This window comes from Epinephelus fuscoguttatus, linkage group LG3 (assembly GCF_011397635.1).
Source record: "Epinephelus fuscoguttatus linkage group LG3, E.fuscoguttatus.final_Chr_v1".
Classification (NCBI taxonomy): domain Eukaryota; kingdom Metazoa; phylum Chordata; class Actinopteri; order Perciformes; family Serranidae; genus Epinephelus; species Epinephelus fuscoguttatus.
Genome location: NC_064754.1, coordinates 20,965,351 through 20,988,432, shown reverse-complemented (window position 1 = coordinate 20,988,432; position 23,082 = coordinate 20,965,351). Strand labels below are relative to the sequence as shown.

General features: G+C 39.2%; 2 protein-coding genes across 2 annotated transcripts; both read left to right on the top strand.

Annotated features, from left to right (window-relative positions):
* The first annotated feature begins 459 nt into the window (after positions 1-459).
* Positions 460-11,313, top strand: dnajb14 (DnaJ heat shock protein family (Hsp40) member B14). The gene is made up of 8 exons (XM_049572048.1): positions 460-636; positions 5,218-5,392; positions 7,946-8,091; positions 8,213-8,401; positions 9,014-9,099; positions 9,270-9,379; positions 10,138-10,310; positions 10,431-11,313. The coding sequence occupies exons 1-8, from the start codon at positions 498-500 to the stop codon at positions 10,553-10,555; spliced, it is 1,143 nt and encodes a 380-aa protein (XP_049428005.1). The 5' UTR covers positions 460-497; the 3' UTR covers positions 10,556-11,313.
* A 1,438-nt stretch (positions 11,314-12,751) lies between these two features.
* Positions 12,752-22,652, top strand: pla2g12a (phospholipase A2, group XIIA). Its single transcript, XM_049572428.1, has 4 exons — positions 12,752-13,146; positions 13,497-13,573; positions 20,618-20,783; positions 21,895-22,652. Exons 1-4 carry the CDS (start codon positions 12,927-12,929, stop codon positions 22,011-22,013), a joined length of 582 nt encoding a protein of 193 aa, XP_049428385.1. The 5' UTR covers positions 12,752-12,926; the 3' UTR covers positions 22,014-22,652.
* The last annotated feature ends 430 nt before the right edge of the window (positions 22,653-23,082 follow it).

The following is a 23,082-nucleotide window of genomic DNA, read 5'->3' as shown; positions in this document are numbered from 1 at the left end:
CAGTCTAAAGACATGCAGGTTATTTGATGGTGACTTTGAATTGTCCGTAGGTGTGAATGTGTGGATGAATGGTTGTCTGTCTCTATGTGTCAGCCCTGCAATAGTCTGATGACCTGTCCTGGGTGTACCCGCCTCTTGCCCAGTGTCAGCTGGGATAGGCTCCAGCCCCCCGTGACCCCGAACAGGATAAGTTGTTCAGAAAAATGAATGAATGAAGGAACATATTTAGTGTACATTTTCTGTTCTATATTTATGTTTCTCTGTATGCACCCAAACACCAAAGCAAATTCCTTGTAATGTAAGTGACAACCTTCTTGACAACAGGCCAGATTCAGATTCCCCATTTATTTATCACAATCAAACACAAATACAGTAAAATAAACTGTGACTAACCCACTGTAACTAGAAGCACCCTGTGTGTATCTCAGGCCCTGCTGTCAGTGCTGGGGGACCACGTGGGATGATGATCAGCTGACTCTGCCGGAGGAGGAAGAGGGATGAAAATGGAAGGGAACAGAGACGAAGCAGAAAAATGTATAAATATAGCGACGAGATCCCTCGAAGCCGGAGATAAAGACAAAGCGTTGAAGTTTCTAATCAAAGCAGAGAAGCTGTATCCAACTGACAGAGCCAAAGGTAGGGTGCTTATGATTGACAGGTCATGGCTAACCTTGCGAAGGAATAACATCACTGTAAATCACCAGGTGTTAGCTAGTAGCTGACGTTTGTTAACACCACTCACCGGTTAAGCTCGCAGTAGGTCACATGTAGACTATTGTATAACAACTATTTGTGTGATTAGTTAACGTTAGTTAAGAATAACCGGCGACTTTGAGACAGGAAATTAGGCAACACACATTCGAGTTAGCTTAGCTTAGCTGTGGGCCTAGCGTTAGCATGGTGTTAGCTGACGTTGACCTAGCCTAGCTTCACTGCTGGGGACTTTACAGTAACATTGGGTAATATAAGGTGAAGTTAATTGAGTCAGTGTTAGCTTGTACGTTTGTTAGCTTACAGTGAAGCATTTTAATACAATAAATAAGCCAACTGTGAAACGTCAATCCAGAATGAAGCCATCACTGATTCAGTGGCTAATGCTAGCTGTCAGTTAGCGCACCGTCTTTAAGACAAGCTGGCATTTAAAGTATTTGTCAGCTGTGATTTCACTTTCAGTCCAAGTTATAGACTTGGGCCTACGTTACTGATAATGGTGATGATCTGTTAAGGGCAGAACAGACAAGTAGAGCCTGTTGAAGGATGTAGTCACGGCTGGTACCTCAGCCGACTGCCAATCCTTTAATTGAATGATCGACCCGGAGTGTAGGCTAATCCAGGACACACAGCTGTCTGAGAGGAGACTGGAGACAGGTGTTTATTAAGGATGGACTCACCACAGTGCTCTGGATTGTAAAAAGCTCTTTCATATACAATATTGTGAGTGACCGTGGGTAGATAGACTTGCACATCTGTGTCCTTTCACTGCATAATTATGTGCCTGCACCCTCAGGTTTGGCTGTGTGTGTATCTGTGTGTGTGTGTGTGTGTGTGTGTGTGTGTCTGTATGTGTATAAAGCGACAAGGACACTTCCCAAGTTTCCCACAGGACCTTGAATAAACTGAACAGCCCTCAACAGCACACATATTGCCACCAATATGCAGTTAAGATTAGCCTGATCAGTTTTCAGTTATATGAGTCAAGGAAGTGTAAGGATTTTCACTATCCACATGCACGCCACAGATCCCGAGAATGTTTAATAGAAAGCACTAGAATATGTCCCATATGTAGATAATCATTTTGCAGATGAGAAAGTATAGACAAAACATTTTAAACAATGTACCAAAGATTGCTGATGTTGTGAGAGGAGTTAAATTTAATACTAACGTAACACTTCAATTAGTAGCCCGGGCTATTATTTGCTTAAATCACTGAACTCAACAGGATTATATTTGGGACAGGTGTCTGTATGGGATAGGCCTTAAATTCCTTTTACACAAAACTGTGGCTCAGCAAAGATGGGAAATACCAATACCAGTATGAATATTACTAGAGTAAAATCCAGGTTTTGAATAACATATCAATCATATGTTGTTTTGTGACACTTGTTTCACGACACTCGAAGACAGTGGCGCTCGGCATACTGACAAAACGGCACTTTATCCTGGAATATCACTTTTGATTCCTTGATCAGTGGATCCTTACAGACTTGAGGAATATGAATAACTTTCTGGGTAATCGAAGGATGGACACATAGTCTGACTTCATGACAACTTCAGAGGGAGGGAGTCACCACTTGTTTTTTAGTCACGCCGGTAAATCTGAATGAATTATGGTCTTCTCTACTGCTCATGGTTTCAGTAAAATGAAATGAACCGAGCTAATGATGTGTAGCATCTCCATATTGACAACAAACATTGATACTTGTATGTGCGATCTAAACAGCTTAGTAATCAATCAACAATACGGTTTTATACATCCAGAAACTTCTATTAAAATGAACTGCTTGACAACCAGACCAGGCGTCTAATTGAGACAGGCCTGGTGGTGTAGCTGCACTAGGCTAGTAAAAGGGACTGAGCATTTAATAGGAACTAAGTTTTTAATTAAAATTTTAGGGTGTATTGGAAAAAAATATGTATATTAAGTGTGCATCCAAAGGAGCAGCGTAGTGAGAGGACCGTGTGGGTTCCCTCGCTTTGGGCAATGGCAAGATTAGAGTTAACAATCCTGATTGTTTAGGTGAAGAATAAGCTCTGTCACAGTCTGTGGGTGCGGTGTGAGATAGCGTACAAGTGAGGGGAGTTTGTAATTGTTCTACATCTTGTGCTGCAAAGTGAAAGATTGACATAATAGAAAGTTTCCTCCTTGGTAGAAGTAATCATAGGGGTTTTTCCTACTGACGTAAGAGGAAAAAAAACGATTTGCCTTTTATATTAAAGGCTATATGCTGATATGGAAAAAGAGACAACGCTCCTTGGACTAAAGTTCACACCTTTTATGGTGCAATTAAATAAGCGGTGAAATCAGACACAGGAAAACAAGAGCTGAGTTTTCAGTTCCTTCATTACCTTTTATGACTACCTTTAGAGTCACGTCTGCTTCACATCTCTGGCACCAAGTCTGAGAGTCTCTGAGAGGGTTTTCATGTGTCTGGCACCGAGTGACCAAGGAGTGCGTCACGTCCCCTGAAGTTGCAACCCAGGGCATCACTCATCAATGGCTGACAGGAGAAGACATGCCAAGACAGCACCTGCACACCAGCATTTCTCACAGCAGTTTAGATCACAGCCGCCACATGAGGGGTCGTACCCGAATCACAAGTCACTTTTTATATTTGTCTTACTGTCTTTGAGTTATGTGGCATCAGTAAGCTGGTTATCAACTGGCTGAGGTTGATCAGTGCAGGCGAGTAAGGTTGTTATAGCTGCAAAAATACACAATTCAGTATGATAGAATGCAGTAAACATGAAACTGCTGTTATCATTCTCAACATGTTAAGTCGTCTGTGGTGTTATGGAAAGCAGGATTATGGTTGTGCAAGAGGCAGAAGTTGTGTGCTTATGTTACGTGTGACTCCATAATGATGAATAATGTATTAATACACAGTGGAACATTATAACAGTTGAAAGCATTTGTGAGAGAGAGATGATTAAGCTGCTCTGTTGTTGCTGTACTGTCTTTGACTTTGTATTTTTGCATCACTGGCCATAATTCCTCATATGAATAGTGAGCTAGAATTTGAGTCTAAGACCACTGGAGGGACACTGCACATTGTGTCAGTGAGTGCACATGAGCACATTTCAAGTTTGCATTCTTTATGAATTGAAAGTCTTAAGGCACAGTGGGCATATTTTGTGTTTATACAATTATCATCTCTGTGAGTCTATTCAAAGAGTGTTCCCTTGGCTGCAGTAGTTAAGATAGCGCAGCAAAGAATTCTAGAAGCATTATTCAATTTTATTAATCATTGACAACTTGTTTATGTTCAGCTGCTACCTGCTGGATTTGAATGATTTTGATTATGAAAGGCAAAACTGGGTCTGCAAACAAATGGTATACTAGAGTACTGTTGTTACTTTTGAAGGTTCAACCTGTGACTGGTGTACAACAACATTGTTGGAAAGCTGTTTTATGTTAGGATGATGATATTTTTATTTTCAAGAGAGGTGGTCGGTGGGAAGAAAGGCTTTTATTAAGTTTCGATGTCATCTTGAGTTTGCAGCATTAACTAATGTGGTAATTTTCTCTGGTTATGAGTGAGCCACTGATATGACACTGTAATGCGAGGTCCCAAGTTGGCTTGTCCTGCAGTACCCAGTTGTATGATTGCATTACATCACATGTTAATAATGCATGATTTGCTCGTCTCTATAACACAAAATGCAGTAATAAAATGATCATTTAAATCAACCTAAATCAATCATTTGTGCCAGAAGAATGAGGCTTGCAAGATTTCCATTTGGCTCCAGTTGCTGCAGGATGCCAGAACTGGACCACTGTAAATCATTATGCCCCTTTATCCACTGCACCCCTATAACAACCTGAACCTGGTTCACAAGTCTTGGTTTGACTCTTCCTCTTGCTTTGATGTACTTGCAAGTTATATCTTCTACCTCTGTGCTGTCGCCAGCATCTTCATTGAGAAATTAAAGCCAGTACTTCCTTGTGCATTACAGAATTTGATTTCATTGGCTGTTTTTCCTGGCTCAAGTTTGGCCTTTTTATTTATTGACTATGCTTTAATTTAAGAGCTATTGAAAAGTCTGGTTTGGCATTGTTCCAGCTGGAACTTGTGTGATCAAAAATGCACCTGGGCTACTTGAAAATTTTTCAGCTGTAAGTAACTGTGGCATGTTGTGTTTCTGTGTCTGGGTAAAGCTGCTCAGTATAAATGTGTTTTGTTTTGTTTTTTAAACTTTTTATTTATGAGTATTTTTTACATTGTCAGGAATAAACAAAACACAATACAGAACAAACATATGAGGTCATGGGGTCAAGGCAAATTTAGCATCTTTACAATGTAATGTAGTATAAATGTGTTTTAAAAAGAAATTGAGCAGTGAATCAAAATTCTGTGGAAATTTAATTGAGTGTTTTCATAAATACTCTTTAGTGACCCATTTTAATTAAGGAAGTTGTTAAAAGCTTGGACACTTGAAAATACTCAAGGTAGTAATTTGTCAATTAATTCATCTTTGGCTTCTCCCTCTCTTCCTCAGCTTTGTTGGAAGCATTAACAAAGAATGGGAGCTCAGCGGGTAACGGTGCATATCGAAGGAGACCAGCACAGAGCTCAGAAAGCACCAATGCCCAGCCAGAAAAAGAAAACCATGAATCTGGAGGAGGAGACTCTTCTAAAGGCTTCACCAAAGAGCAGGTTGAAGGTGTGCAAAGGTGAGAGTTTTAGGATTCACCAGGTCTTCTCTTTTACTAAGTTGTACTGAGTCTGTCCCACTTGTATTTCTTGTTTTGGTGCTTTCCTACAATCGGCCCTGTGACAGCAGTGATGTTCCTATCATACTAGATTAGCCCTTTCATGTTTGGCTGCAGGATGACACTGTAGTCTCTGCAGTGTTGTGGACACGCAGCTAATTACCATGGGAACCATTTCAGCTTGGTGCTTTGCCCATGAGGGAATAAGTGAGAGACTTTTAGCAGTGTGGACTAGATACCAAGTAACCACTACATGCTCTAAGTTTAGATCACTAGATGTGACTACAGAGAGACAGAGAGAGATAGGCAGCTTGTGAATTATATCCACAGCATTCTGCCTCAAATCGTAAAAAGTTGCCGACGGAAACTTGAATTTATAGGATAAACATGCTGCTCATAATTTTTCAATCTTACCAGTGTATTGCACTTAAACACAGGCTCCCATATGACCCTGTTAATACTCTTATGCTGCATTCATGTGCTCTTTGGAAGATCCCATTTCCCAAGTGGGGAAGTCATTCGTCCAACTTGAGTGTGTATGCTCAGAGCATTTACATAAGTTGAAAACAGTTTAATGTTTATATCACAAAATGATTTTGTCCTAGACTTGCTGCACCAGCAGATCCCCTAAAACAACTAAAATATTGCTTTACCTGACTTGTTATCAGGGTAATGCTGAGAAATAACTTTTTCAACAAATGTAGGTCACCCTACATGGGCAGGAACTGATGGTTACAACCAAATACCATACTAAAAATTACATGTGAACAAAAAAATGTACATGCAGTGTGTGAATTAATAAAATGTTGTTTATTATTAAGGCAATTTGGCAACTTGTATACCAGAATTTTTGCGGACTTTGAGTTGTAGCAACTTTAGAGGAGGTTCACCTGAATTTTACCAGCTAGAAACTCATTTCTCTGCTTATGCCAACACCACATAGAAGTAGGGTTACTCCAATCATGATTCAGTGATGGGTAAACTGGGCCAAAACTCAGTATTACATAACTATAACTTTAACTCTATCATGATGATTTGACCAGCTAATTGTAATTGACAGCTAACAAAGTGGCTAATTTATTTTTTGTTTTAACATGTGTAAAGAATTATGTCTGATGTGTACCAGTGAAATACAACCCCCATTTCCAAATTAGGACACTGTTAAGCGTAAATAAATACACAATGCAATGATTGGTGAATCCTTTCTGATCCTCAATTGAAAACAGTTCAAAAACAAGATATACTGTTCAAACTGGTAAACTTAATTGTTTTGTAAACACACTCATTCTGAAATTAATGCCTGAAAAAAGTTCCAAAAAAGTTCAGACAGGGCAGGGGCATGTTTACAACTGTGATACACCACCTTTTTATTTTAACAACACTTAGCAAGTGTTTTGGAACAGAGGACACTAATTGTTGAAGTTCTGAAAGTTGCCTATTCTTGCTTGATATACAACTTCAGCTGCTCAACAGTCTGGGCTCTCCATTGCTGTATTGCACTTCATAATGTGCCAGTGGGAGACAGCTTTGGACTGCAAACAGGCCAGATTAGTACCTGCACTCTTTTTTTACTGTGAAGCCATGCTGTCGCAACATGTGGACAATGTGGCTTGACATTGTCTTGCTGAAATAAGCAGGGACATCCCTGAAAAAGACGTCGTCTGGATGAGAGCATATATTCCTCCAAAACCTGTATGTAGCTTTCAGCATTCATGGTGCCATCAAAGATGCAAGTTACCCATGATGCCATGGGCACTAACACACCCCCATGCTATCACAGCTTTTGAACTGTGCGCTGGTAACAGTCTTGGATGGTCCTTTTTACTCTTTAGCCAGGAGGACACGACGTCCATGATTTCCAAAAACAGTTTGAAATGTGTTCTCATCAGGCCACGACACACTTTGTCTCAGTCTATCTCAGATGAGTTTGGGCCCAGAGAAGTTGGATGCCATGTCTTTAACCTTCTCTCGTTCTGAAAAATGAACCAACTTCATGCTTGCAGCATCACAGGGCTCTTGCACACACCGAGCTGGCGTCAATTGCATCCCACTACTGGTTGGCTTGGTTGAAAGCCTGAACTGTTGGTCTGCGGCGGCGGTGACGATTTTGTAACATGTATATGATCTGAAAAACAAATACACAGCACATGTATGTTACTTATTCACCCAGTAGAGGGGAAGTTTGGGTGTTACAGATTTTTAGTTTAATTAATCTGTATGTGATTCGTCATACATTTGCTGATTTGTGATGCATATCAATGTTTACGAAATATTGATTGAATAAGATATAATGTGATTCATATTAATATTATTTCAACCATGTAGCCCAGCCCTAATGACAGATTGGAAAGTGTTTGTGTCAATCTACTGTTCATAGTAAATAAAGTATACATGCTTATTGTTCAGAAGGTGACATTTAAAGAGACTCTTTCTCACCTGCCTTTCTGTTGGGGTGGTCAAAAATGATCCACTGGACTGTGTTCAGTTGCTTCACTCTCTCTCCCTGTCTTTCAGAATAAAGCGGTGTAAGGACTACTATGAAGTGCTGGGTGTCAATAAAGAAGTCAATGAAGATGAGCTAAAGAAAGCCTACAGGAAACTCGCGCTCAAGTTCCATCCAGACAAAAATCATGCGCCTGGAGCAACAGAGGCCTTTAAAAGTAACTCAACTCAATTATGATTCTATTTGATATAAAACGGCTGTATGCAATGCAAACTTTGAATATCTAAGTCATGTATTTTAACAGCCTTTTTTAATGCATCAACTGTGTCCTCCCTCAGAGATTGGTAATGCATATGCAGTGCTGAGCAACCCAGATAAAAGACGGCAGTATGACCTGTCAGGAGAGGAGCCAAGCAGCCCGGGTCACTCACATGGGGGAGGAGGCTTCGACTTCCAGCGGGGCTTTGAGGCTGACATTACTCCTGAGGACCTCTTCAACATGTTCTTCGGAGGAGGCTTCCCCTCCTGTAAGTGAGCACCGGTGTGCATATAAACCAATGACTGTATATAAAGATGGAGGGCATGACAGCTCAGCAAAGTGAAACCAAAACATCTCGATTGCCTCCTGGTGTTCAAGTGTTTGTCCTTCTGATAAGTTTGTTATTAATTAGTTAGTTGATGCTGTAAAAAGGGGGTGTGACATCGTGATTGATAGCTGTATGTGTCAATCGTGGTTCTTGTGATTTTTGTACAGTGGGAGGAAGTGAAGATATGTTGTCCATCTTTTCAAACAGTCTGTGATATAGTTCATGATTTTCCACCAAAATTTCTTTGTGTTTCATTCAAATATGTTGATTTTATTCACATATTCTTATAACAGCACGTGTTAATAAGTTAGCAGTCTTGTCTTTAATCTCTAATGGGGTATTTAAGTGAGAAATATAATCATGTTATCTTTGCTTTTTAGTGAATGGTGACTGGTGCACCCATTTCTTTTCCATTGCATTCCAGGCCTTATTTGTTTTACATAACAAAGCATGTATATAGAGTTTTTAAAACTGATCTTTCAGAGGAGGTGTAATTGATGACATAATCCATATTCTTTGTGTCTGACATCAGTCAATATTGTTTGTATACAGCAAGTCCACACACCTTCACCAACAGCCGAACGAGCCACAGCCAGCAGACGGATTACCGGCAAGAGAGAACAGAAGAAAGGGGAGATGTACGTAGATGGGTTCAGATTTCTGATATTTAAACATTTTATTTGCACATGCACATTGTCATTTTGAATTGCTGTGCACCTGTAGAACTGGCATGCTTTCAATTCTGCATCATTGTGTGTGTATGTTTTTGGAAAACATGAAGTACTCATTGTGCTGTGTTTTCCTCCAGGGTGGTTTCTCAATGTTTATCCAGCTGATGCCAATCGTGGTCCTGATTTTAGTGTCAATACTGAGCCAGATGATGGTGTCCCCTCCACCCTACAGCCTCTACTCTAGGCCGTACGTGTGTACACACACACACACACACACACACTCATTTTGTATTTTTATAACAGAGGCAAACTTGCTTGTTGTTTGCAATGTAAGGTAGCTAATCACAACTTTTTTATGCCACATTTACTTACATCTTACAACATGTAATGTCATGATTGATTATCTGTCAAAGAGCCATAAGGTAAGGTATAAGTCCACCTAATACCTTTCTAGGCTTTGTGTCCACCCAAGCGTTTTTTTTCCCCACCTGAAAACGCTCAGGCCCTTCTCAGGAAACGCCCAGATGGGAGCAACTGAGAGCACTTGGGAGGTGCAGCGTTTCTTCAGCTGAGACACTTAGGTTGTGTCGGGTTGCTATGTGCGGGTTCATGAATGAAAACATGTATAATATACAGTGTATTAATAAATTTCTCCTCCATAGTTGTTGTTGTTCAGCACTTATGCATATAAGATGTGACAGTTTGTGGTATTTGTCAAATAAGGTGAATGGATGTCCAAAGATGAACATTTTTCAATTCTCTGCTCATGGAAAAAATCATGTAAATACACTGCGCTCCCATTGCAAAGAATAAAAAAAAAAAATGCTGGCCTCAGGTAAAACAATGCTTTGGTGGACACAGCCCTTTAACATATTCTATGCAGGCTCAGACAGCTCATCCTGATGTCTCAGTACAACCTGATAATATAAAATATCCTCAGGATTCAACATATGTAGGAAAATACTACAGATTTTCACGACAGCTTGTACCTCTTGTCTCCTCCAGGTCCACGGGTCAGACCGTAAAACGGCAGACAGATAACCTGCACGTCGACTACTATGTCACTAGAGATTTCAAGTCGGAGTTTAAGGGCTCAGCGCTGCAGCAGATTGAGAAAAATGTGGAGGACGACTATGTATCTAATGTCAGAAATAACTGTTGGAAGGAGAGACAGACAAGTGAGTAACCGTGGTTATAAGACAGTCAGAAAGTAGCTCACTGAATTCAGTAATAATTTCTGCTTTGTATATTTTTCCTGTAATATCACTCATGTTGCTTTTCTGCTTTGTCTCCCCCAGAAACAGACCTGTTGTATGCCGCTAAGGTGTACAGGGACGACCGAATGCGCAAGAAGGCAGAGCTTATGACAATGGATAACTGCAGGGAGCTGGACAGACTAAATAACCTATTCAGAGGCGGATGAGTTGGACACTTTTAGATCATATAAGTGTATATGAATAGATGTGTATGTTCATGTTTTTTAAGAAAGAGTCTTTACACTAGGAGCAAAAACTTAATGAAATAATTTAGCTCTATCGTTGAAGTTTTAAAAGAAATGTCCCTCTCCTTATATCTCGACACCAACTTCCTCACTCCAGCCTGACCCCAGGAGCCGCCTTGTTACATCTTAATGAACCAGTCTACACACACTGTAGAAAGCTCCAGACCGTTTTCCCTTTTTTTTTTTACTCTGCTTTTCTTATATTTTGGAAACAAGAAGGACAAGGACACTTGATTGTAAAGGCATGTGCTTTGAGTAGTGATAACCCAAACAATTCACTGTCTTAAGATCAACCAACAGCTTTTTGGCATCATCTGCTTGCCATAAGATGAGAGACTCTGTAGGTGCGTTCGGGGGCGCTGTCCTCCAGCCAAATCCATTTTGTGAAGAACACGGGAACAAATGAAGAAGAGAAAATAAAAGTGCTTCTTCTAGCTTCCTACTCACCTCAGATACCTGTGATTTTGCTACTAGAGAACATTTTACGTCACCATCTTCAAAATGTAAAAGTTGGTCGGGACTGAACATGGAAGGACATTGAAACTGTTATTCATAAATGGTTGTACATTTTCATTTTTGAATGTTTGAACTTTATGCAGTTATTTAAGAAACTATAGAAGAAACAGAGTTTTTCTTCAGTGCTCGCCTAATCATTTAAATAAAGTAAAATTATTACCATAGATTGGATGTATTTGTGTCTCTGACTCAGCTGTCAAAGGTTCAGTCCACCCCCTATAAACCCGACCTAAAAACCTAAATAAATAAATAAGCACACTTTCTCACATCTAGTGGTCAGCTATGTTGCCATGCAGACATGTTGGCTTTATTTACCAAAGTTATGTCATTTCTGAGATTTCTGCTGCAGCAGTGCCAGTGAATGGACTATTTATGTGGTACAAAGTCTCAAGTAACAACGACATTGTTGATGCGCTGCACAGTACATTCACAAAAGTTGTGTTCTTCAGCGTCATTTTGACTTTTTTTAATCTTCAACATGTAAAAACCTGCCAGATTCTTTCATATAGCCCACCACAATGGTTTAATTTGGACTGCAGCTGGGTGATCATGTGTAACTCCTGTCTCTGATAAGCAGGCTTACAATTACTGACTTTCAATACTGACATGGGACACTGATAATCTTACACTAAGATCGTGCCATGGCCAGATGAACCCACTAGAGGAAGCTGTACAGCAAAAATGGAAGGTGCCCCCACTCTGCCTTAAATGATGGCAGCAGTCCTGTCTATATGTAGAATAAGTCCATCTATTTCATTTTTTTATTCATTGTCTAACGAAATACAGTATGAACCATTGGTGGAAGAAGTACTCAGATTCTCTCAATAAAAGTCTTGCATTCAAAATATCATGCAAAAGTGATATCAGCAAAGTGCAGCTAAGGCATCAAAAGTAAAAGTACTTAAGGTACATTATGCAGTATGGATCCTCTCATAATGTTATGATTTTTTTATTACTAGCAATGTTGCAGTAAGTCAGGATGGAGGTATTTAAACAACTTTATGTTTTGTTGTGTATGCTAATTTATAACAATAAATCCTTTTTTAATTGTAAAATCTTAATCTGCAGAGTAACCAAAAACTACTGTCAAATTAGTGAGAAGTATAAAGTACAATATTTGAAATGTAGTGCATAAAATGTAAATACTTAAACAACAAATAGCTCAAATTGTACATTGGTATGCATTAATTATAACTAAAATATGTGTTATATGTGGACTGATCATGGACAAACAGCCTCCATAAATTCTTCATTGCATTTTTATTTCAGAGGTATACATGTAGTCTGAGTTAGATTTTAAAATGTACCTGCACTCTTCATGCGGTGCCATTTTCTTTGTACTTTGCGTAATGTAGGCCAAAGGTGAACTGTGGGTCAATATGAATGAATTACTGAATTGTGCTGCTTCAAATACGGGAAAGCTAGATTTTTTTAATTGATAAAACACATTAAAACAACGTGCCTAGCGCTAAAATTAATATTTAAAATACACATTTTTATAACATATTTTGATTTATCACAAGCCTGTATTTTTCTTTACTGACGTTTCATCTGATGACATCATCTTAATTGGCTTATCAGCAGTCACGTGCCATCGTCAAACCCGGAAGCGACGCAGCGCACTTACTTGCTATGTGTCCAAGCTAGGCAGAGAAATGAAAACAACCAGAAGTGAAACTTGAGATGCCTTCAAGACAACATTTTTAGGAATATATCCGCCGAAGTTACGCCAAGGTGCCGCGAGACGCTGGTTTCAGGCTCTGACGTCAAGTGGACGATGCTCTACCACACCTACATCTGTGTGTTTCTGTTGGGGTTGTACTGTTGTGGATGTGTCCCATGTGTGTCTGCCTGCAAACACGAGCCAGAGACCCCAGACTGGAGGTTGACTCTGAAGACTATCCGTAACGGAATACACAAGATTGACACGTACCTGAATGCAGCACTGGACTTGTTTGGAGGCGATGACGGACTGTGTCATTACAGGTGTAGTGATGGTAAAGGTTATTTCTTTCTTCTGTCTTATACATGTGTAATGAATGACACTTAATGTGGCTATGTGTCATTTTGGAGTGCCAGGACTCTTGTGTCATGCATGCTGACCTACTGACACACCTACACATCGTTGAATATTCATACATGTGCTTGTCATGTTAAATCAAAATGAAAAATCCATGGACAAAGCTACAGGAGACAGTGAATGTTACAAGATAGACATGATCACCCCTTGAGCAGCTCAGTAAGCCATTAAATTTTAGTACTGTTTGTCCTGATGTGGTTATCACTGACAGCAAGATAACTGACCGGCAGAACAAGACACATCTTCACCTTTGCTCTTCTCTCACAGGTTACAAGCCAGTGCCTCGTCCCGGGTACAAGCAACCACCACCCAATGGATGTGGCTCCCCGCTGTTTGGATTTCAGGTAGGCTGACAGAGTTTGGGAACTGGTTTGAGGTTTCTTACATGTCTGGGACACACACAGATGGTTACCATGTGATTCCTGTTTTGCACGGAAACCCAAACACCATTATTCATGTACACTGACTGTTGCCTTTATTTTATTGCAAAGGTGTACACACATTATACAACACGTTTAGTCTACATTACATCAAGGTACTTTGTGAATAAAAAAATAAATAATACATATCATGTTGATATCAGTCTATTGCAGCTATATTGATATTGGCATATATATTGTCCAATGAATTAAAAAAAAATGCAGTAAAGACATGCCAAACATATTCTAACATTGTCACCATTCCATAGATAATACACCAAAGTTGGGTGGGTGATATGGCCCCAAAACAAAATCACAATATTTCAGGGTGATATGACAAATTAGTCAAAAAAAAAAAAGTATTATTAATTAATTTTCATAAACAATAACAGTACCTCAGAGTGAGTTTCAGATTCTGTATACAATATTAATAGTACAACAAAATAAAATCTACCACAAATTAGGTCCTAAATACAAAAATGTCCCCTGGGATCTATATATATAAATCAACAGGTGATTTCAATCAATCAGTCAATCAATCAATCAATCAATCAATCAATCAATCAATCAATCACTTTCAATCAATTTTATTTATAAAGCCCAATATCACAAATCACAATTTGCCTCACAGGGCTTTACAGCATACGACATCCCTCTGTCCTTATGACCCTCGCAGCGGATAAGGAAAAACTCCCCCAAAAAAACCCTTTAACGGGGAAAAAAAACGGTAGAAACCTCAGGAAGAGCAACTGAGGAGGGATCCCTCTTCCAGGACGGACAGACGTGCAATAGATGTCGTACAGAACAGATCAGCATAACAAATTAACAGTAATCCACATGACACAATGAGAGAGAGAGAGAGAGAGATGCAGGTAATGACAGTAGCTTACAACAACATTATTGAAAGTAATAATATTATAGTTATAGTTCTGGCTACTGTGGTACAATATGTTGAAAGTATGTATTAATATCTGGCAGTATATATGTGTGACAATAGTCATATGTGTATAATAACAGTAGAAGTATGACTAATGACTAATGATGGCAGCAGCAGCAGGAGGCATCTGGCAGGACCACGGCAGCAGCACAACCACACACGTCACACTATCCAGGCACCGCTGCGATATGAGTTAATCTGAGAGACAGTGGAGCACAAAGGCTCCGGAGAAGAAGCCGAGTTAGTGACATCCAGAATGGCCGAGTTAGCAAGATGCAGTAATAGGATACGAGAGAGAGAGAGAGAGAGAGAGAAGGAAAGAAGGTGCCCGGTGTATTATAGGGGGTCCTCCAGCAGACTAGGCCTAAGTCAGCCTAACTAGGGGCTGGTACAGGGCAAGCCTGAGCCAGCCCTAACTATAAGCTTTATCAAAGAGGAAAGTCTTAAGTCTAGTCGTAAACGGTGTCTGCCTCCCGGACAGTAACAGGAAGATGATTCCACAGGAGAGGAGCCTGATAGCTGAAGGCTCTGGCTCCTGATCTACTTTTGGAGACTTTAGGGACCACGAGTAACCCTGCGTTCTCAGAGCGCAGTGTTCTGGTGGAATAATATGGCACTATGAGCTCTCTAAGATATGACTGAGCTTGACCATTTAGAGCTTTATAAGTTAACAGTAGGATTTTAAATTCAATTCTGGATTTTACAGGGAGCCAGTGCAGCGAAGCTAAAACAGGAGAAATATGATCTCGTTTCTTAGTTCCTGTTAGTACACGTGCTGCTGCATTCTGAATTAGCTGGAGAGTTTTTAAGGACTTACTAGAGCTACCTGATAATAGAGAGTTACAGTAATCCAGCCTTGAGGTAACAAAAGCATGGACCAATTTTTCTGCATCTTTTCGGGTCAGGATAGGCCTAATTTTCGCTATTACGCAGATGAAAAAATGCAGTCCGTGAGGTTTGTTTTAAATGAGAATTAAAAGACAAATCTTGATCAAATATTACTCCGAGGTTTCTTACGGTAGTGCTGGAGGCCAGAGCAATGCCATCTAGAGAAACTATGTCATCAGATAAAGACTCTCTGAGTTGTTTGGGGCCAAGAACAATAACTTCAGTTTTGTCTGAATTTAACATCAGGAAATTGGTGCTCATCCAGGTTTTTATGTCTTTAAGGCAGTTATGGAGTTTAGTTAATTGATTACTTTCTTCTGGCTTCATCAATAAATACAACTGAGTATCATCCGCATAACAATGGAAATTTATAGAGTGATTTCTAATGATGTTACCTAAAGGAAGCATATATAGAGTAAACAGGATTGGTCCGAGCACAGAACCTTGGGGAACTCCAAAACAAACTTTGGTACGTAAGGATGATTCATTATGACGTGAACAAACTTAAAACGATCAGATAAATAAGATTTAAACCAGCTCAGTACAGAACCTTTTAGGCCAATTAAGTGATCCAGTCTCTGCAGTAGAATTTGATGGTCAATTGTGTCAAACACCGCACTAAGATCTAATAAAACAAGTACAGAGACAAGTCCTTTGTCTGAAGCAATCAGAAGGTCATTTGTAATTTTAACTAGTGCTGTCTCAGTGCTATGATGCACTCTAAATCCTGACTGAAATTCCTCAAATAAATTATTATCATGGAGAAAATCACACAGCTGGTCTGCGACTACTTTCTCAAGGATCTTTGACATAAAGGGAAGATTAGATATTGGTCTATAGTTGGCAAACACCTCTGGATCCAGGGTGGACTTTTTTAGTAGAGGTTTAATTACAGCTACCTTAAAAGACTGTGGTACATAGCCTGTTAATAAGGATATATTGATCATATCTAATATATGAATGTTAACTAAAGGAAAGACCTCCTTAAGTAGCCTAGTTGGGATGGGGTCTAAGAGACACGTTGATGATTTAGATGAAGAAATCACTGCGGTCAATTCTTGAAGAGAAATTGGGGAGAAGCAATCTAAATATATATTAGGTTTTACAGCTGTGTTTGAGGTTAGATAGGTACTATTTGAGGACAGGAGGTCATGAATTTTGCCTCTAATAGTTAGAATTTTGTCATTAAAAAAGCTCATAAAATCATTACTGCTAAGGGCTAAAGGAATACAAGGCTCAATAGAGCTTTGACTCTCAGTCAGCCTGGCTACAGTGCTGAAAAGAAACCTGGGGTTGTTCTTATTGTCTTCTATTAATGCTGAGTAATAGTTTGCTCTGGCATTGCGGAGGCCCCTCTTATACGTTTTGAGACTGTCTGTCCAGATTAAACGAGATTATTCCAGTTTGGTTAACCGCCAATTCCTTTCAAATTTGCGCGATATTTGTTTTAACTTACGGGTTTGAGAGTTATACCAAGGAGCGAACTTTCTTTGCTTTTTTAACTTCTTTTTAAGAGGAGCTACAGAGTCAAGTGTTACTGAGGACTTGGTATTGAATTTAATGTGGAGTAATCTTTTCCTTAAATTTTGCGACAGCACTATCTGATAAACATCTAGTATAGTAACTGTTGCTGAGTGGCGTGTAATTGAGTAAAAAGAAATCAAAAGTAATCAGATAATGATCCGATAGCGAGGAATTCTGTGGAAAGACTTTTAGATTATCAATTTCAATTCCATACGTCAGAACTAGATCGAGGGTATGGTTAAAACAGTGAGTGGGTTCATGTACACCCTGACTGAAGCCAATGGAGTCTAATAGTGAGATAAACGCGGTAGCCAGGGAGTCATTATCAACGTCAACATGAATGTTAAAATCGCCTACAATAATAACTTTATCTGATTTAAGAACTAAACTGGATAAAAACTCTGAAAATTCAAATACAAATTCAGAATACGGGCCAGGAGCACGGTACACTATAACAAATAAAAGTGGCTGTGAGGTTTTCCAGGTCGGATGTAAAAGACTAAGAACGAGGCTTTCAAATGAATTATAATCTAGTTTAGGTTTAGGGCTGATTAACAGACTAGAGTTAAAAATAGCTGCAACTCCCCCTCCTCGGCCTGCCTCAGGAATGTGGGTATTATTATGACTGGGAGGAGTGGACTCATTTAGACTGACATATTCATCTGGACGCAGCCAGGTTTCAGTGAGACTGAGTAAATCAATATGATTATCTGATATTAATTCGTTTACTAACACTGCTTTAGATAGAGACCTGATATTTAACAGTCTGCATTTAATTCTCCTGTTTTGTCTTTCTGTCACAGAAGAGGTTTTAATCTTTATGAGGTTGTTATGCACAACTCCTCTTTGTTTAATTTTAGATTTAAATAATTTAGGTGGTCGGGGGACAGACACCGTTTGTATAAAACTATGAAAACTATGGCTGGGTAACTGAACTAGAAGCTCAGAGAAGCGTGTAGGACTGCATCTCCGAGTCCTGGTCTCAACTTTGGGTTGTCAGGGATTTAAATTACTAATAAAGTTTGCCAGGTTTCTAGAAATGAGAGCAGCTCCATCCAAAGTGGGATGAATGCCGTCTCTCCTAATAAGACCAGGTTTTCCCCAGAAAGTTTGCCAATTATTAACGAAACCCACATCGTTTGCTGGACACCACCTGGACAGCCAGCGGTTAAATAAAGCCTAAATGATTGGGTTGTTTTTTTTTCCACCTGGACCTTTATGCTCTGCCATTTCTCCTCTAATCATCACTCTGTAACCTGTGACAGGCTGTTATGAAACCAGAACTATCGCACATTCACATACATGTAGTTTTTTTGTCGAGCTGCGGCATGTAGGTTTTCCTTAACAGAGGTAAATGACAAAACGACACTGAGTCCCATGTGCGCATGGCGAGAGAAGAGAAGGAGAGACTTTGTGCTGCTGTCAGAGGAGTCACTGAATGAGTTCCCTCTGCATGGAGGGTAACTTGCTAAGAGTCTGAGAAGTCCGAGGCTGTTCATAAAACATTCAAGATGCCCAGGCCTAATGACGCCACAGTTTATTCCACACCACGGAAGCTGCTCCTCCTTTTTAAACCACAGCACAGCATAATTTTGCTTTCAGCCATGCTTGTTCTTGCGGTGGGTAACAGTAGTGTCAAAAAGTCTAAATATTGCAAGTATCAGGATATGAATTTTTTTTATGTGATTTTAAAATTATACCAATATTATCGTGAACAAGTTGATATGGCACAACCCTACGCCCATGAGTATTGTATGTTTGTTTTAAAACCATAATGTGTACATTTTAGTGTATATCTCGGGCACGACTCTTAAATAACCAAGGTCCAGTGTTGCAATGTTGCAGCCTCACTGCTAGATGCTGCTAAATCCTACACACTAGACCTTTAAGGATCCTTATCAAAATTGTCAATTTATGTTATACATTTACCGTAAAACTTGGTGTATAAGTCGCACTTTTTTCCCTTTTTTTCATCTAAAAAGTTGGGTGCGGGTTATAGACCGGTGCGACCTATAGACCAAGGTAAATGCTGACATAGGTAATTTGACTCACAAGATGGCGCTACGTAGTAATTTAAACTCATTCGTTTTTGGGATTTGAGTAAGCATGTATAGTTACAGCCCACACTGTAATAAGGTACTGTAATGCTGTCTTCTTAAAAAAGAAAAAAGAAGTTTAAAGTTAATTTAAACTAATTTTTATGGCTCAGATGTTGTTATACCGTAATTTTATTTCCTGAAGAGGTTCTTTGGAAAATTGCAATCTGAAAAGTAACCAAAGCTGCTTAAGAGGTTATTATGTTTTGAATGTGTTTCAAATTAAAAATAAAGGGAAACAGTGTAGGAATAACTTGTATAACGTTTTTATTAACAAATAGTAATATAAAACCTTGTTTTCCCTGTTTGAGACCTTAAAAAATAGACTGCGACTTATATGCCAGTGCGACTTATATTCTGAGTTTTACGGTACATTAAAAGAAACAAATATTGACTGGTATATTGCTATCAGATTTTCTAACTCTCCGATATTAATGTCAGTCATGGGCTCAAAAATCCAGTATTATTGTGAGCTTCAGTAAAATGCACTTAAAGATACTAAATTGTAAACAAATAACATCCTTTATTTCACACTCTCTTTTACACACTTGTCGCTATTGAGTTATGTTTCATTTACAGTATTACTTTAAAAAAAAATGTAGTGAAAACTCACTTGAGCTCAACATCTCAAAGACCAAAGAGCTTTGCTGTGTGGGCAGAGAGAAATCACCATCATCATCACCACGTCTTTTCCAACCGCTCAGTATCCAGGGTCAGCTGGTGGAGCAGATTCAGTCTTTTAATACCTCGGAACAGAGACAACCTGACTGTCCTTTTCACAGCACACTGACTGTGTACAAAAAAAAAGCACAACAGCGCCTCCACTTGATGAGAAAACTCTTCATGATGCAAGGACATTTGAACTCTGGGTTACCGTCCACTCATTGAATCCATTCTAACCTTCAACATTTCATCATCAACTCACTCACCACCCAACACAATGCAAAACTCTCCTGCATAACTAATCAGGCAGGTAAAATAATCGGCTAACCCCAAACTCCTCTAACTGAACTGTGTAACTGCTCAGTGATTGGAAAAGTCACCCTGATAACTGAGGACCCTTCTCACCCCTTCCACGACTCCTTCCAGTCACTGCCATCAGGCAGACGCTACAAAGTCCCACTTGCCTGGAACAACATTGACAAGAACTACTTCATTCCCTCTGTAATAACCACCCTGAACAATCTAAAATAGACACTGCCCTTTAACCTGCTTTCATCAGTTGCTGTTTTATCAGTTCTTTTTTTAAAAATATTTGAATTAAATGTGTTTTAAATGTGAATCATGTATTGCTGAGGCTTGTCAAGGGAAATTCTGTCACTGTTTGGACAGATAATTAAGTATATCTATTCTATATAACTAACGTGGATCATTGTGTCCTTACGCACTGCTGAAACTATATTTTTTTAGATTTTACTAACCAATAACCGAACCATTATCACATCTTTTGAATTTAGGGAAATGCATGTCTCCTCCTTCATTCTAAAATACATAATAAAGAGTGACAATCCTTTTTTTCCCCAGTTTGACATAGGCATCCCGTCCATGACCAAATGCTGTAACCAACATGACCGCTGCTATGACACCTGCGGCCGTGAGAAGCGCGACTGTGATGAGCAGTTCCAGGACTGTCTCGAGACTATCTGCAGGAACGTGCAAAGGACTCTGGGATTGGCTCAGAGTGTCCAAGGTAAGAGCCAAGTGTTCAAATTAGGTGCAGGATGAGATGTTGCACCTGGTACCAGAATCAGGTGACAGTCTGTAGATGATCGTAGATCGTCATTTACACATTTGTCAAGCACCGTATGGCAATATAAGTTTGGGTTTGCACACAGAAGAAGCGGATAAACTTTCAACAGGTGCATTCTTATTATTTTATTCTGATATTGGTGTTTAGGAAGTGTTTTCAGTTTTCATTTAAAAGAATAATAGGATCTAAAGATTTATCTGCAAAATAAATCAGTCAGTGAATAATCTGTAAGATTTTTAAATAAAATTTTAAATAAAAGAAATTTTAAATACAGAATTGAAGTTGTTAACATTTTTGTTACTCATTGGAGCCAGACCCATACTTGAAAGCTGTTGTAAAACACAGTATGTCCAGCAGAGTGCGACATAGAGCTACTTTTTAAACACTGTATATCTAGATACTGTAATCCAGTGGTTCCCTACTGTTCCGGCCATGGGGTCCAGATTCCTCCTTTGTCATTAGTTCAAGGTCCACACAGTTTAATACATTGAACTTTATACTTGCTCTTGGCCATGTGTTCGAGCTAGTGTGCTGTCTCTGTCAAGTAGCTGTCCCTTAGTCACTCGCTCTACAGTTGGAAACGGCGCTTCAAAATAAAAGCTCTGTACTGGAAATGTACTGTACTTGAAAATAAAGTGTGTTTTTTACAAACTTTTTCTGGTGGGATGCTTATGGACTGCGACCCGCCAGCTGGGAACCACTGCTGTAAACTGTAAATGGATACTGTGATAACCCCACTTGACAGTTAGATTACATTTGATGAAGGTTTTAAAAGAATTACCCAAGTGCTACATATATATATATAGAGAGAGCCTGTATTGCCACCTTGCTCTTTATGCTGCTATGATTTTAGATAATGCTGTGACACTGTTAATCTGGTTTTAATCTCAATTACAGTCTGAATTTGATCAGTAATGTATGCTGTGTTTAAATACAAACAACTCACTTACAGTAAGGTGTAAGCAGGTACCTGTTTTTAAAGCAGCTCACCTTTGCCCTGTTGTGTATTAGCTCATGTTGTTTCTTTTGTTCTGTCTTTCCCTCCTGGCAGCTTGTGAGTCAGCAGTGACTCTGCTGTTTGACGCTGTCATGCACATGGGGTGTAAGCCATACCTGGACAGCCAGAGGGAGTCTTGTGTGTGTCAATATGAAGTGAAGAGGGAACTGTGACACCGCCACAAGATCAAGCCTTTGGAACAGACTGATTGAGAAGCACAACACTGACAGAAAGCTGCCAGCAATGAACTTTTTATCAGGGTTTCTCAGGGATAGAGCCTCTCTGCACTGCTCTGACCTGTGTTTATTGCCTCCTTTGTTGGAGTTTTGAAATGTAGGAATCTATTAGACAAGGTGAATGTGAAAATGCCAAGTGGATAATTAATATCTTTACTATGTAGTTAATTATTTATATTGTGTTAATACTGTGTGATGTGTTTGTCCAGTAATAGGCTGCTAACATGGTGTTCAGAGTTACCCAGGTTTTTAGATGCTTGGGTAACACTTTATTTTATAGATTCATACACTGAAAATAATTCCCCAGTAGGTTTTGTGGTGGTAATGAAAAACAAACAAACAGCTATTTGGCACTGCTTATTGGTAAAAAAGGAACAATGTAAATGAAGCTGTTCCTTCAAGCACATTCTTATGGAAACCAGCAACAGCCTTTAAACACAAATGATGACAGCTAAATTAAAGTCACAGGATTTTCATTATTTCCCATACAATTAAGATTAGAAATTTTTATAGTTAAGTCCAGGAAACTGTGAGGAAATTATCACAAAAACTGTAAAATAAACCATTACAGCTGACCCCTCCCCGTCCGATAACACTAAAGGAGCATGTGAGAAATAGTAAGACAATGTCAATTTCTGCAGCATCTGAAGTAATTGTGTTTTTCCTAGAAGAACATTTGTAAAATATTTAAGAAGTATCATCTGACAGATACTGCACTGGTGCACTCAACTGTTGCCAATGTGATAACACTGTGAAGGAAACCTTTGTTAAACTGTCACAAAAATAAAGAAACATGCTTTTATTGATAATTCTGTGTGTCAGTTGTCATCATTTACATTTTTGTAGAAACTATTTTCTTGCAAACAACATCTAGAGTGATGTTTAGAGACCCCTGAGAATCTGTGACTTGGCTCCCATTGATTTCTCATCCAAAAGCTTTTCTGTCATTTATTTGATAATGATGTAAAAAAAGAAAAAACGGCTCACTGTAATAAGGCCCGGAATA

Bases quoted from the DNA above. Each gene is read 5' to 3' on its own strand.
- dnajb14 (XM_049572048.1), top strand. From the start codon at position 498: ATGAAAATGGAAGGGAACAGAGACGAAGCAGAAAAATGTATAAATATA. The intron at 637-5,217 runs GTAGGGTGCTTA...TCTCTTCCTCAG, and splicing joins TCCAACTGACAGAGCCAAAG to CTTTGTTGGAAGCATTAACA. The intron at 10,311-10,430 runs GTGAGTAACCGT...TGTCTCCCCCAG, and splicing joins TTGGAAGGAGAGACAGACAA to AAACAGACCTGTTGTATGCC.
- pla2g12a (XM_049572428.1), top strand. From the start codon at position 12,927: ATGCTCTACCACACCTACATCTGTGTGTTTCTGTTGGGGTTGTACTGT. The intron at 13,147-13,496 runs GTAAAGGTTATT...CTTCTCTCACAG, and splicing joins TCATTACAGGTGTAGTGATG to GTTACAAGCCAGTGCCTCGT. The intron at 13,574-20,617 runs GTAGGCTGACAG...TTTTTTCCCCAG, and splicing joins CCCCGCTGTTTGGATTTCAG to TTTGACATAGGCATCCCGTC.